We start from the raw sequence: 15,420 nt of genomic DNA on the forward strand, positions 1-15,420 counted from the left end.
GTGGTGTATATGGATTTCGGTAAAGTGTTTGATGAGGTTCCCCACGGTAGGCTACTGCAGAAAATATGGAGGCATGGGATTCAGGGTGATTTAGCAGTTTGGATCAGAAATTGGCTAGCTGGAAGAAGACAAAGTGTGGTGGTTGATGGGAAATGTTCAGACTGGAGTCCCGTTACTAGTGGTGTACCACAAGGATCTGCTTTGGGGCCACTGCTGTTTGTCATTTTTATAAATGACCTGGAGGAGGGCGTAGAAGGATGGGTGAGTAAATTTGCAGATGACACTAAAGTCGGTGGAGTTGTGGACAGTGCGGAAGGACGTTACAAGTTACAGAGGGACATATATAAGCTGCAGCGCTGGGCTGTGAGGTGGCAAATGGAGTTTAATGCAGAAAAGTGTGAGGTGATTCATTTTGGAAGGAACATCAGGCAGAGTACTGGGCTAATGGTAAGATTCTTGGCAGTGTGGATGAGCAGAGAGATCTCGGTGTCCATGTACATAGATCCCTGAAAGTTGCCACCCAGGTTGAGAGGGTTGTTAAGAAGGTGTACGATGTGTTAGCTTTTATTGGTAGAGGGATTGATTTTCGGAGCCATGAGGTCATGTTGCAGCTGTACAAAACTCTGGTGCGGCCGCATTTGGAGTATTGCGTGCAATTCTGGTCGCCGCATTATAGGAAGGATGTGGAAGCATTGGAAAGGGTGCAGAGGAGATTTACCAGAATGTTGCCTGGTATGGAGGGAAGAACTTATGAGGGAAGGCTGAGGGACTTGAGGCTGTTTTCGTTAGAGAGAAGAAGATTAAGAGGTGACTTAATTGAGGCATACAAGATGATCCGAGGATTAGATAGGGTGGACAGAGAGAGCCTTTTTCCTCGGATTGTGATGGCTAGCATGAGGGGACATAGCTTTAAATTGAGGGGAGATAGATATAGGACAGATGTCAGAGGTTGGTTCTTTACTCAGAGAGTAGTAAGGGCGTGGAATGCCCTTCCTGCAACAGTAGTGGACTCACCAACACTAAGGGCATTTAAATGGTCATTGGATAGACATATGGACGATAAGGGAATAGTGTAGATTGGCTTTAGAGTGGTTTCACAGGTCGGCGCAACATCGAGGGCCGAAGGGCCTGTACTGCGCTGTAATGTTCTATGTTCTAACATCCCTCAACTACTGGTACCATGATGTGTTGGGTGTTCTGGATCCGTGGAACACATGCAGGTCACCAACACTTAAAATAGTACAACACTATTTTATTAAGCTGGAAACTGTTGAACATACTTTCACTGTGGGTTAACACGATGTTAGATTAAACTAAAGACCTATGCCTGTCCTAACCAGTCTATGCACTCAGCACATGGTGAAGATCTGTGCTGTAAGCTGTAAGCTCTGTCCTTCTGAGAGGCTGCATCCCGAATGAGCGTGAAAACTGTCTTTATAGTGAGTTTGCTTCAACTGGTGATTGGCTGCGGTGTTGTGTGTGTTGATTGGTCTTGCTGTGTGTCCATCAGTGTGCGTGTCTGCACCATGATATACTGCTGTATATTATGACAACCCCAGGGAGTCCTCTCTGCTGCAGAAGACATGTAGGGGACTGGTGTAGCTGGTGAGCTGCTCTGGGGCAGCCAAGTGGCTGCTGGCCTCTGTACAGTTCTTCTTATTAATAAATACCTTTTGTGTTTCTAATGAAGTCTGTGAATGTTCAACATTACAGTCCCCTAGTCCTAGACTCTCCAGTCAGGGAAATTACCTCACAGTATCTACCCAGTCACTGTTGCTAAGATTACCATATATTTCAATGTGATCACCTTTATTTTATAATAATAATAAAAAACTTTTATTGTCACAAGTAGGCTTACATTAACACTGCAATGAAGTTACTGTGAAAGCCCCTGGTCGCCACATTCCGGTACCTGTTCGGGTACACAGAGGGTGAATTCAGAATGTCAAAATTACCTAACAAGCACGTCTTTCAGGACGTGTCGGAAGAAACCGGAGCACCCGGAGGAAATAAATGCAGATACAGGGCGAACATGCAGACTCCCCACAGACAGTGACCTAAGCTGGGAATCGAACCTGGGACACTGGTGCTGTGAAGCAATAGTGCTAACCACTGCTGCCGTGCCACCCTTTTAAACTCGAGAGTAGACAATTTTACTCATAGGGAATTGATCTAGTGAACCTTTGTTGCACCTCCTTTAGGGTGGTTAATAACCTTCCATAGGTACAAGGGATTATAACTATACACAATACTCCAAGGGCAGAATTTTCCCAGGATTTTGTGAAGTGTCAGGCTCACAAAGAAAACTGGTGTGGAACTACCAGTTCCGCTTTCACACAGAATTTTTAAAAAAAAACATTTTACGGGATGTGGGCGGGAAGCGGTATACCAACGTTGAATGTCACTGGGACGGTAGATCAGCAATGAATGTCAGGGGGGTGGAGTGGGGAGGGAAGACGTATGCTGGAAATGAATGGTTGGGATGGAGGTGAGGGGAGAGCCTCGAGACCTCCGTGATGTGGACTGGGGGCCATTTGGCTGCAGAGCTTCAAAGATGGCGCCCTGATCTCTTTGGAGCCAGTTCCCAGCTCTAAGAGATCCTGCCCTGCCAGAGTGAGGTCATAAACCATGCCACTCTGTTTTTTGGCAAAAAGGCTCAGGACTGGCACAAAGGAAGTTGGTTGTGATGGTTGGAGGTCAATCATCTCAGCTCCTGGACATCACTGCCCGATTTCCTCAGGGTAGTGTCCTAGGCCCAACCATCTTCACCTGCTTCATTAATGCTTCCATCATAAAGTCAGGAGTGGGGATCTTCGCAGATGACTGCACAATGTTCAGCACCATTCATGACTCCTCAGATAATGAAGCAGTCCATGCCCAAATGGATCAACACCTGGACGATATCCAGGCTTGGCTGAAACGTGGCACATAACTTTTGTGCCACATAAGTGCCAGGCAATGGCCATCTCCTACAAGAGAGGATCTAGCCATCACCCCTTGACATTCAATGGCATTAACATCGTTGAATCCCCCACAATCAACATCCTTGGGCTTACCATTGATCAGAAACTGAACTGGACTAGCTATATTAATACTGTGGCGACAAGAGCAGATCGAAGTCTAGGGACCCTTTGGCTAGTAACTCACCTCCTGACTCTCCAAAGCCTATCCATCATCTACAAGGCACACGTCAGGAGTATAATGGAATACTGTCCACTTGCCTGGATGAGTGCAGCTTAAGCAACACTTAAGAAGCTTGACACCATCCAGAACAAAGCAGCACAAAAGATTGCTCCCCCTTCCACAAACATTCAACCCCTCCACCACCAACGAAGAGGCAGCAGTGTGTACCATCTTCAAGATGCACTGCAGTCACTCACCAAGGTTCCTTAGACAGCACCTTCCAAATGCACGATCACTACGGTCTAGAAGGAAAAGAGCAGCAGATACTTGGGACCCCCTCCCCCTCACCTGGATGTTCCCCTCCAAGTCACATACCCTGACTTGGAAATATATTGCTGTTTCTTCCATGTCGTGGGCAAAATCCTGGAATTCCCTCCCTAACAGGACAGTAAGTATACCTACACCACAGCGGGCAGCACGGTAGCATTGTGGATAGCACAATTGCTTCACAGCTCCAGGGTTCCAGGTTCGATTCCGGTGCGGAGTCTGCACATCCTCCCCGTGTGAGCGTGGGTATCCTCCGGGTGCTCCGGTTTCCTCCCACAGTCCAAAGATGTGCAGGTAATGTGGATTGGCCATGCTAAATTGCCCTTAGTCTCCAAAATTGCCCTTCGTGTTGGGTGGGGTTACTGGGCTAAGGTGATAGGGTGGAGGTGTGGACCTTGGGTAGGGTGCTCTTTCCAAGAGCCGGTGCAGACTTGATGGGCCGAATGGCCTCCTTCTGCACTGTAAATTCTATGATAATCTATGATAATCTATGACATAGGCTGCAGCGATTCAAGAAGGCAGCTAACCACCATCTTCTGAAGGGCAACTAGGGATGGCCAATAAATACTGGCCTAACCATGGACTATATAGGTGGTTGAGGGAAAAGTGAAGCGAAATTTGAAAAAGATGTGCATGTGGCATTCGAACTGTTGCTGAGGCAGAGGGTAAGCACAGACTGGGGGTACGATTCAATGGAAAAATTTCTATGTCCGGTTTTGGCTGTTGTTTTGGGCTGAGCTTGCCAGTGCAGGAAGAGTATTCGCGGTTCGGGGCACCAATTTTAAAGGCAGCCCCACCTCCCGACCCATCTCAGTGACCCAAAGCAGCCTCCAGACCTCCCCACAGCACCCAACCTACGTCTTACATGAGCATAATGGCTTATTTAAATATGCATATCTGCATCTCGCCCAGTGACAGCGAGATCCCGATCACGACGTCTCGTGAGGTGAGGTTGAATCTCGCGGTCGTGCCACTAAATCGGGCATGATAAGGCCATTAAATTGCGTCTTGGGTGTGGAATTCTGAATGCAATGTGAATCTTTGTTTACCTTGTAAAACTGCTTTGTGCAATGAGAACCGCTGAATCAGGTTTGGACAATATATGGCATAAATATTGTATTATAACCATAATGATAATAATATAAATATTATGGCATAAGCAAATAATATGAGTAGAATCTGATAATATGGATACCAGGCCTTAGGTGGTTTCATTGAGTAGATTATTCCTAGATTAATTATTACACAGTCTTGTACGTGTTCCTGACATTTGCATGTTACTGTCGCAATTGCAAGGTTTTCTAAAGATAATGGTCTCCAGGGTCAGTCGAGGTGTCGGTTCCAGATTGAGTGAAGCAGTTATAAAGGGAAAGCACACTTGATCAGAGCTATTAATTCTGTCTTGAATGGTCAGGCAGCACAGTGGCGCAGTGGTTAGCACTTCTGCTTCATGGCGCCGAGGTCCCAGGTTCGATCCCGGTTCTGGGTCACTGTCCGTGTGGAATTTGCACATTCTCCCCGTGTTTGCGTGGGTTTCACCCCCACAGCCCAAAGATGTGCAGGTAGGTGGATTGGCCATGCTAAATTGCCCCTTTATTCAGAAAAAATGAATTGGGTACTCTGAATTTTTTTTAAAATCCTGTCTTGAATGAATTGTGCTAGGTTTCTAAATTTGTGCACAATCCTAGCCAATTGGGATCACACATGTTCTGTTCACACATTTGGCCACCAACAAATCCTGACCCGATCTGGCTGAGGGCAAGTGTCAGAATTTCTTTCTTTTCTTTGTAGAAACGCAACTCATGGCCAGTTTCCCTGGCCTTCTCTAGACCTTTGAGGGAAGATTGGAGTTCCTGAGCTAGAATTCCTGACATCTTCTTCTCCTTCAAAATCCAATCTAGTGCCATCTGACTTCTCATACAGTCATCCAAAGATTGCTTGGAATAATAGGAAATTACATCCTGTGGAAATGAAAAAGAGAGGGCCCTTTCAGCAAATAGTGCATTTGATATATAATGTAGGCATTGTCACCCATGGTAGAAAAATCAATTAGAATGTTTTGAAATTATTCAGCTTATAATAATAGATTCTAATGTAAAGCAATATAGGTTTCACAATATTTATTTATAAAGTGGTTATTATTGTATCATTTTTCACTTTTGCATTGAGTGTCTTTTTGATAAACAATTATACCAAACTTTATTCATGACTGTTCTGAGTTTAACATGCATTCTGTGCTAATAGGATACTGAACTCCACTTTATGTACTGAAGATTGTGACAAGTATGCACAGATGTGAGAGCCACATTTAGATATATCCTTTGCTGGATGTAGCAGCAACATAAGGATAAATTGTCGAAAGGTGAGGTGGGGTTACTGGGTTACAAGGATAAGGCGGAGGCGTAGACTTAAGTAGGGTGTTCTTTCAAGGGCCAGTGTGGACTCGATGGGCCAAATGGCCTCCTTCTGCACAGTAAATTCTATGATTCTATGTATTGTTCTGGGCTGTTCACCAGTTAAGGGATGATGATAGAAACCAGGGAAAGGATGCAACAGTAAAAAGAAAGTTGAAGGGCTGAATCAGAGGTAAGAACATTAGCAGAGGTCACAGTAAAAGAGCACCAGACTGACCGGGGAGTGAATCAGAAGTGAATAATGATTTAAAGTTGCATAGAATTTACAGTGCAGAAGGAAGCCATTCGGCCCATCGAGTCTGCACCGGCTCTTGGAAAGAGCACCCTACCCAAGGTCAACACCTCTACCCTATCCCCATAACCCAGTAACCCCACCCAACACTAACGGCAATTTTGGACACTAAGGGCAATTTATCATGGCCAATCCACCTAACCTGCACATCTTTGGACCGTGGGAGGAAACCAGAGCACCCGGAAGAAACCCACGCACATACGGGGAGGATGTGCAGACTCCGCACAGACAGTGACAGTTAACGGCTATTGATCATACCCATTATTTGCAGAATGGATATTGAGGTTCCAATGGTTTAAGAAGTGACATGCTAAGCTCTAATCTGTTCAGTTTGGTGGCATGAGCATCGGCAGCTAATCATTTCTTCGTGCCAGGATTGGTAGCTGAAACATTACCTGACGGGAACACTTTCTTTCTCTCAGAATTTTCAAGCTTCCATTCCAGTGTAACAGTTGAAAGACAGTCATCAATTCCTGCAAAAGGAGGAAGATAACAAGTATTGTTTAAATAAGAAAATAACATAAGAGCTGGAGTAGACTGTTCGGCCTTCTTAGCCTGCTGTGCCATCCAACAAGATCATGGCTGATCTTTTATTTCAATACCACCATCCTGCACTATTCCCATATCCCTTAATTCTCTTAGTAACCAAAAATCTGTAGACCTCTGACTTGAATATACACCATCAATCAATATCCACAGCTCTCAGGGGTAGATAATTGCAAAGTTTCTCAAGACTTTGAGTGAAGAAATTTCTCCACATCTCAGTCTTAAATGGCTAACACTTATCCTGAAACTGTGACCCCGTGTTCTAGATTTCTCAGCCAAGGAACTAATTTTCTTAGCATACCCTTTCTAGCCTCTTACGAATGTTGTATGTTTCAATTTGATTTCCTACTATTCTTTTAAACTCCAGAGAATGTTGATGTTAGGTTAACTGGTCAATAGTTCTCTCTTTGTCTCTCTTAAATAGTGGGATTATTTTCGACCTTCCACCCCTTTGGAACTGTTCTAGAAATTAAGGAATTCTGGAGGTCAAAAATCAATGTATCCACTGTCTCTGCAGCAATTTCTTTCAAAGCCTTAGGATGCAAGTTTCAAGAGCGGGATTTGGTCTCAACTTTATTCTATTAATTCCCCCAGTATTGTCTTTACTTACACTGATTTCTTTAAGTTCCTTGTTCACTATTATATTTGGATTTTTTTTTGTATTTTCCACTGTGACGCCAGATACAATCTATTTGTTCAATATCAATGCCATTTCCTTATTCTGCATTAGAATTTCATCCCTCTTGCCTCTGATGGACTCATACCTGTTTTTACGAATCTCTTCCTATTTACATCCCTACAGAAATGTTGACAATATTTATTTTGCCTCTTGTTAATCTGCTCGCGGATTTCTTCCACATGAATTTAAGCACCAGTTGAATATTCCTTACAGACCAACACCAGGCGTTAAATCTGAATCATCATCAAGTTTCCCTGTTGCTCCCATTTGCGTAACCTAAGCTTTGCTTTGTCGAGATAAAACTTTCTTGCTTCTTTTTCTCTCTGCAATTCATGGATTTTCCTTTCAAATTTCTCCTGTGCTCTTTGAAACTCAAGTTTTTGCATTTCCCTTTCTTTTTCTCCTTTTACTTTCTTTCCATTTATAATTCAAGCTTTTGTTTTAAAAAGCTCCTCTGTTTTAAAAAAGGCATTAAATAGGCAGAGATTGTTGAAGTATTGATTCAACATCTGAACCTTGAAGAATTGAAAATTAATCCAGATAGCCCGCAGGTTGAGGTAGCTCGAATTCACTCCAGTACTCCACCCTCACCCCAGCCACACCAGAATAAATCTTCCAGATACCTTTGATTGCCATGGGGTGCAAATAAAATACCTGGAATTGAATTTAGTAAAGCAGAAATTTGAAGAAGAAAAATAAATTTTAAAAGCAGGCTAACCAGTGGTCAAAGGCGGACGTAGCGTTGGCTGCTTGAGGGCTCAGCTGCAGGTGATCAGGCTTGATGTGGAGATCCATCATTTTAAAAACATCTTTGCTCAATAAATTGATTCCTTATCAATTATCACAAAGACAAGAGTAGTGGAATAATCGAGGCTTTATTGAGCCTCCTGTAGCTGGAACCAGAATGGCTGCAGCACCGGCGGGCACACACATATATACGCCACCTACTGGGCAGAGCCAGCAGGCAGGGATTTATCCATGTACCTCTACTATAGGGGCAGAGCCATAATGCATGTAATACAACTAGTGGTGACTACCACAAACATGTCACTGAATTCTTTCCCATTCATTTAACTAGTTAACAGTTAAGCAAATGTTGAATAATTTAACAAGCTGGTACACAAAGAACTTGGATACACAGTACTGTTGCTGAACAACATGAATTCCTGCTGATGTAGGTAGATGTGTTCACAAGTTACACCGGTAAGCAATGTGATTATACTTAGAAGACTAAGGAAATTTGGCATGTCAGCTACGACTCTCACCAACTTCTACAGATGCACCATAGAAAGCATTTTTTCTGGTTGTATCACAGCTTGGTATGGAGCCTGCTCTACCCAAGACCGCAGGAAACTACAAAAGGTCGTGAATATAGCTCTGTCCATCATGCAAACCAGCCTCCCATCCATTGACTCTGTCTACAATTCCCACTGCCTCGGAAAGGCAGCCAGCATAATTAAGGACCCCACGCACCCCGGACATACTCTCTTCCACCTCCTTCCGTCAGGAAAAAGATACCAAAGTTTTAGGTCACGTACCAACCGACTCAAGAACAGCTTCTTCCCTACTGCCATCAGACTTTTGAATGGACTTACCTCGTATTAAGTTGATCTTTTCTCTACACCCCAGCTATGACTGTAACATTATATTCTGCAGTCTCTCCTTCCTTCCCTATGTACGGTATGCATTGTTTGTACAGCATGCAAGAAACAATACTTTTCACTGTATACTAATACATGTGACAATAATAAATCAAATCAAATCAAATTTATTCACATGGTAAGTGTCTGATCCCAGCTGAGACAATTAACAGGAGGTATACCACCAAAGGGGCTGGTTTAGCACACTGGATTAAATAGCTGCTTGTAATGCAGAACAAGGCAGCAGCGCGGGTTCAATTCCCGAACCGACCTCCCCGAACAGGCGCCGGAATGTGGCGACTATGGGCTTTTCACAGTAACTTCATTGAAGCCTACTTGTGACAATAAGCTATTATTATTAAATAGAAACCATCCACAGTCCATGGAGAGAGAGAAAAAGGCCAGATGAATAAGGGGCCGACTGATCTGAAAGAAACCAATCCCAATCTTCCTAAATAATAATAATAATCTTTATTGTCACAAGTAGGCTTACATTAACACTGCAATGAAGTTACTGTGAAAAGCCCCTCGTCGTCACATTCCGGCGCCTGTTCGGGTACACAGAAGGAGAATTCAGAATGTCCAATTCACCTAACAAGCACATCTTTCGGGACTTGTGGGAGGAAACCGGAGCAGCTGGAGGAAACCCACAAAAACACGGGGAGAACGTGCAGACGCTGCACAGACAGTGAGCCAAGCTGGGAATCGAACCTGGGACCCTGGCGCTGTGAAGTAACAGTGCAGAAACCCAGTGTATTGGATCTCTTCCACTATTTTTCTTTATGCTCAGGAAAAGGTATTCTGGGAATGGCAAATGTCAAGAGAACCAGCCATAATGAGCTTAAAAAAATGAGACAGGAAAGACAAAGATCGAATTACCTGGAATTCCAACATTGTTTTGCCTTTATTTGCCTCGAGCATATAGTGATAAGCCCCGATGCTTGTGGTAGGATCCTCTGCATCATTTGTGCTACCCTTATGCAAATTTAAACAAAGGAAGTTACAAAATTAAGAATTTTTGGTATCTGCCCCATCAAAATGTTAACATTGAAGACATTCAACACGTCTGAGTTACCCAGGGGAGTAAAGAGCATGAGACAGGTCTTAGTGAAAACAGTAAACAATCTAGGCAGCAGTGTAAAAACCTGATACTTAAGTGGTCTCATAAATGTGATCAGAATATCTGGTTGAATTTATAACTACCTAACTAGCTCATTTAAAAAATATATAAATGGTGATAGAATTTTGGATACTGGGGGATTAAGAGATATGGGGATAGTGCAAGAAAGTTGAGTTGAGGTAGGAGATCAGTCGTGATCGTATTGAATAGTGGAACAGGTTTGAAGGGCCGAATGGCCTACTTCTGCTCCTATTTCTATTGTTCTTATGTTCTTATAGCATTTCATAGAATCATAGAATCTACAGTGCAGAAGGAGGCCAATCAGCCCATCGAGTCTGCACCGGCCTGTGGAAAGAGAACCCTACCTAAGCCCACACCTCCACCCTATCCCTGGAACGCAGTAACCCCAACCCAACCTTTTTTCTTTGGACTCTATGGGCAATTGATCATGGCCAATCCACCTAACCTGCACATCTTTGGGCTGTGGGAGGAAACCGGAGCACCTGAGGAAACCCAACCAGACATGGGGAGAATGTGTAGACTCCACACAGACAGTGACCCAAGCCAGGAATCGAACCTGGGACCCTGGAGCTGTGAAGCAACTGTGCCCTTTAGTGCGGCACAGTAGCACAGTGGGTAGCAGCACTGCATTTAGTGCATTGTGCTTGCATTCCCATTGGCATTCAAGGACAATGATTTGCGTGTACATGTTTTTGGGGCCACTTGGTGCTGTTGTTGGTCAGCAAGATATTTCGGTTTTGTGGCATGGAACATTTTGCATTACTACACTATTTTCTGACTTCAGTAGAAATAAATTCAGATAGAATGCGAAACAGGTTGCTGATTCACTCTACCCTAGTTTGGGCTACGTATGGAGAGTAATTTTACCCCCAGAAGGAAAAGAACTTGCAGTTAATAGCATCCTGCTACATCCAAATCATTACACAGTCAATGAGTTACTAAAAAAATATAGAGGCAAAACCCTAGATTTCCCTTCTCTTTACATTTTTAGGCAGATTTGGGGTGACTGGAAAAGAGAAAAGGGTTAGGGAATCAAAATGTTAAAAACCCTGCCCATTACAAACTCTGTTGAAATGTTCCTCACCACACAATGTGCTCCCTGAAATATTGTCCACCACATGCAGATCATATTTAAATATCCCTTTAATATGTAGTGTGGAGCTTCCCTCCTCATTGACCATAGCCTGGTTCTTGAAATTAAAGTAACATAAGAAGTACATTTGAGTGGACAACTGCTGACTGCTCCAACTGCTAAAGACTATTCTGAGGTTCTGCACTGGTTGTTCCTTGCTGATAAATACTCTATGAAAAGGAAGACGAGGTGGATTGGAAAATGTCAATCAAATGGAGGCCAGGCTGATCAGCTGCTAAACGAAGCAACTGGCACTCACTCATATGTAGCCATGCCTCTGTACATTTCTCAGCCTCAGCAATTAGCAATGCTCAGGATGCACCACTCTCATGAGAATGAATCTATTTTCCCTAAATATACAAGCCGTCTACAAAAGAGGGACTAGATTACCAGACAATGTTGTTAGAAGCATCGGCCATACTGGCTGTTCACCACTGATGCATTAATTGTTGATACATTACAATTCATAATCTTTCCAATGCATAGAGTGCATCAGTGTTGTGGTGTTGGGTGCTCTGAGGTACAGATGAACCAACACGGTTGCGATTGGTACAACGCAGTTTTATTCCAACTTGTTATTTACAGATCTGTCTTGGTACTCAGCACGTGGTGACTGTGTGAGTGTCTTGTTAATGAGGTCCTGGCCTTGTCCTGTCTCCAGATGGACTGGCCACCAGGTGTCGTGTTTCCTGTCTTATACTGTGTCTGCTCTTGTCTGTGATTGGCTGTCGTGTTATGTGTGTGCTAATTGGTCTGTTGGTCTGTCTATCATGATGTGTGTGTTTGAATATCATGACAAGTGTGAGATATCTATCAACGGACATTGAACGACAGATTTCCCTCAAGAGAAAGTTAACTGCAGCCATAATACCATTTTCTTTTAAGAATGTTATACATTCTCAATAGGAAGGAGTTTCACTCCATCTGTGTACTGTTGAGGCAGAATTTTCTCCCTGATATCGGGATGGGAATGGAGGCAGCTGCTTGCATAATTTTGCATTTTCACGATGGTGAAAGTTTGAGAAATCTTCAGAAAAATTCAGCAACACCACTTTTATTTGAAATATATATTGCTGTCATAACATAATTGCCAGAATTGGGAAATAAATTAGGAAGTAAAAGAAATTTAATTTGCAGTGCTGATCTCCATTGTTGCAATGCAGAATTGGGACTTGTGTCTGCTGATTCACTCTGGCACAGTATAAATCAGCATATTTGCCTACCCACTGGTTACATGAGTGCCACTCATGTAATATACAATGGCAGAAATTTAGCAAGACTCATTAAGTAGCTGCTGCTGAGATTGCTGCCCGAGTCAGGATGGCCAGCACCCCCAGGAGCTGCCAATCTAAGCAGAGGGCCAGCTGTTCAGAAGCCTCAGCAACACCACCAGGACAGGTGAGCACTGTTGTCACAGGCAGGGGCCCTGCAACATTGAGGGAGCACAGTGAAAAAAAAATTATAAGAATAAATATTCAAGCAACGGAGAAGAAACCTCTCTGAGGAAATTGCTCAGGCCGCAGGGGCTGCCTTCTCTCTGTGGCCCCTCTGTAGTTCTAACAATACAATCCCATCCCAGGCTGCCACTGGGTGGGAAGGGGCCCTTAATTGAACACTGCCTGCCTGTGGTAAACCACTGTATTGTATTGTACTGTTGTACTGTTACATGCCTGGGCTTGTCCCTGCTGGGTCCGAACCACTGTAGTATATAATCTGTGCAATGTGGTAAACTGCCACTGTATTATATGTAATGTGGTAAACTACTGCCTGCTGGCTCCGCCTTCCCCCGGGCTCGGTAAAAAGGTGGCTAGTCTCCGCCGCTGCCTCAGTTCAGGATCCGAGGCCAGGAGGCTTTCTGTTTAGTTTATTAAAGCCTCAGTTACGTTCACCACTTGGCGTGTGTTCATTGATGGCATATCACTGCCCTCACTTTTGGGATGAGGGCAGACAGGCCAGCCTCGGCCTAACCCACCTCCGATAACATCAGTGTAACCCTCGCCACTAACTGGAAAGGATTAAATTTGGCCCACACTGCAGTTGGGCAGAAAGCTGCCCTCAAATGGATATTAATTGGCCAACAGGAAGTGGGAAGCCAATTTGAATATACAATGACTCTATTGAGGGACATTTTACCCAGCAGTCAACATTTTGGGGATCAACCCTGTCCCCCATTTCACCGCCCCCACCCCCCACCCCCCCCCCCCCCCCCCCCACTCCAGCCGTGTGGGGAAGTTACCAGGTGAATGCAGGGATGAGGTTGGGGGAGAGGTCTGAGAGTTTAGCCTGTTTCGGCAGGAAGCGTGGGTGTTACCTCACTCACAAGACCCCCTTTCCTGATTGGGCACTCCAGAAGTTTGCCCTCCTGGGTTTCTCCCCCCGTACCAACCTTCAGCCAGGCCCTCAACATTCTACCTCAGGGCTTCCTAACCCTGTCCCCACCAGAAGCCCGCCAGCACTCCCCTACTGTCCCGCCCCTGACTTTCCTTTGTTGGGGACTGAATGTGATGCTGGGACTAGAGAGCTGCTGGCCAATCAGATGGCTGGTAGCTCTCTGAGGTGATACTTCCTCCCCAGATTGGGGTGAAAGGTCCGCCTCTAGCCAATTAATACCCCACAGAATGATAAATGTCTGCGGGGCAACAGTCAGGAGCGATTTGTGTTCCTTGCTGACTTTTTGGTGGTGGGTCAGGAAACCCCAGCATCCAACAAATCTAGCCCATTGAGTTAGGAAAGATGCATAAGCAGTTAGGATTTGGGTGCGCCAATAGCACAGGAATTGCACTTGAATAGGACCAGCAGGCAAGAGAGGAGCTGCAGAATGATGAATGGTTGTTTTGGTGAGCAAGGCACTTGGAAATGAGAAACACTCATCATTAGTTCAGCATGGCCCCACATGCTGAGATTTTAAAACAAAATTCATGAGCCTCTCACACTTGAGATTAAGTGAAGGTTGAGATCTGTGCAGGGGAAAAGGGTTGTGGAAAATTGCTGCCTTTCACTTTCGGTCAAACTATCTGTATTTCTTTAGCTGCACATGTCAGAAGTCATGTATGTACGTCAATGTCTTCTCTTTCCAAACACTTTGCTCTGAATTCCTTGGGCTTGTTCTGCCTCTGGCACATTCCTCTGGAAATCAGCTGGAAGTGGGGTTCCTGCCAGTTATGACAGCAGAGCAGGAGAGACTCCAAGGAAATTCACTGCCCAGATACATGTGGCACATTTGAAACGAACAGCTTTGTAACACAGCATGTACAGCAATAGAATCATAGAATCCCTACAGTGCAGAAGGAGGCCATTCAGCCAATCGAGCCTGCACCAACCCACTCCCCTATCCTATCCCTGTAACCCCACCTAACATTTTGGACACTAAGGGGCAATTTAGCATGATCCACACAGACAGTCACTCAAAACTGGAATCGAACCCTGGTTCTTGGCTCTGTGAGGCAGCAGTGCTAACCGCTGTGCCACTGTGCCATCCAAAACGAAGTTGCCTTGCATTGGCCGGGATTTCTGTGCATAACGGTGATTGCTAGTTAAAGAGAAATCAATGCAAAGTAGTTTACTTACACTGACTGAAGCAGCTGCTTCTTCTATGCTGTTTCTGATAAATTCCATTGTGATTATACGCGATGGCTGTTCATTGAAGACAGAGTTTACCAGGGCTACTCTGGCTGCATCTCGTCTGGCTTCTGCCTTAGTTGAACAGTACTGTACAGAGGAATGATAATGCCAGTTAACAGAACTAACAAGATGACATAAATGCCAGAGGAAAAAAGGTTAGCCAATAACTCCCCTTCCAGCATTCTGAAGGACCATTTCCTTCTTAACACCCTGGTCCGCTCCTCAGTCACCTCCCGCAATGCCTTCCCATTCATGCAAGCACAGTAGGTGCAACACTTGTCATTTTACCCCTCCCACTTCACCATCTGCCACAAATATCCCTTTTGGGTGAAGCAGAGATTTACATATACTTTTGATTTGGCTTAATGTATTTGCTGCCCCCAAAGCTCTATAGTGGGCAGACTAAGCACAGATTGGGGGAGCAATTCTCTGGAAAAAGTGCTGCCTGGGACAAGGTGGATGTGCCGGGGGTGTGATCAGGAGGACTGGAACGACCTACACCGGG

General features: G+C 44.6%; 1 protein-coding gene across 1 annotated transcript in view; it reads right to left on the reverse strand.

Moving 5' to 3' along the window:
• Positions 1–1,265: 1,265 nt before the first annotated feature.
• The window catches only part of LOC140429409 (protein limb expression 1 homolog), a 73,708-nt gene continuing 59,553 nt past the window's right edge, over positions 1,266–15,420 (reverse strand). Inside the window, exons 3-6 of the mRNA XM_072516349.1 lie at positions 14,862–15,002; positions 9,901–9,996; positions 6,552–6,629; positions 1,266–5,411 (exon numbers count right to left, since the gene is read on the reverse strand). Coding sequence (XP_072372450.1) covers positions 5,109–5,411; positions 6,552–6,629; positions 9,901–9,996; positions 14,862–15,002 — 618 coding nt within the window. The 3' untranslated portion in view covers positions 1,266–5,108. The remainder of the gene's footprint in view (positions 5,412–6,551; positions 6,630–9,900; positions 9,997–14,861; positions 15,003–15,420) is intronic.

This window comes from Scyliorhinus torazame, chromosome 9, assembly GCF_047496885.1.
Source record: "Scyliorhinus torazame isolate Kashiwa2021f chromosome 9, sScyTor2.1, whole genome shotgun sequence".
NCBI lineage: Eukaryota > Metazoa > Chordata > Chondrichthyes > Carcharhiniformes > Scyliorhinidae > Scyliorhinus > Scyliorhinus torazame.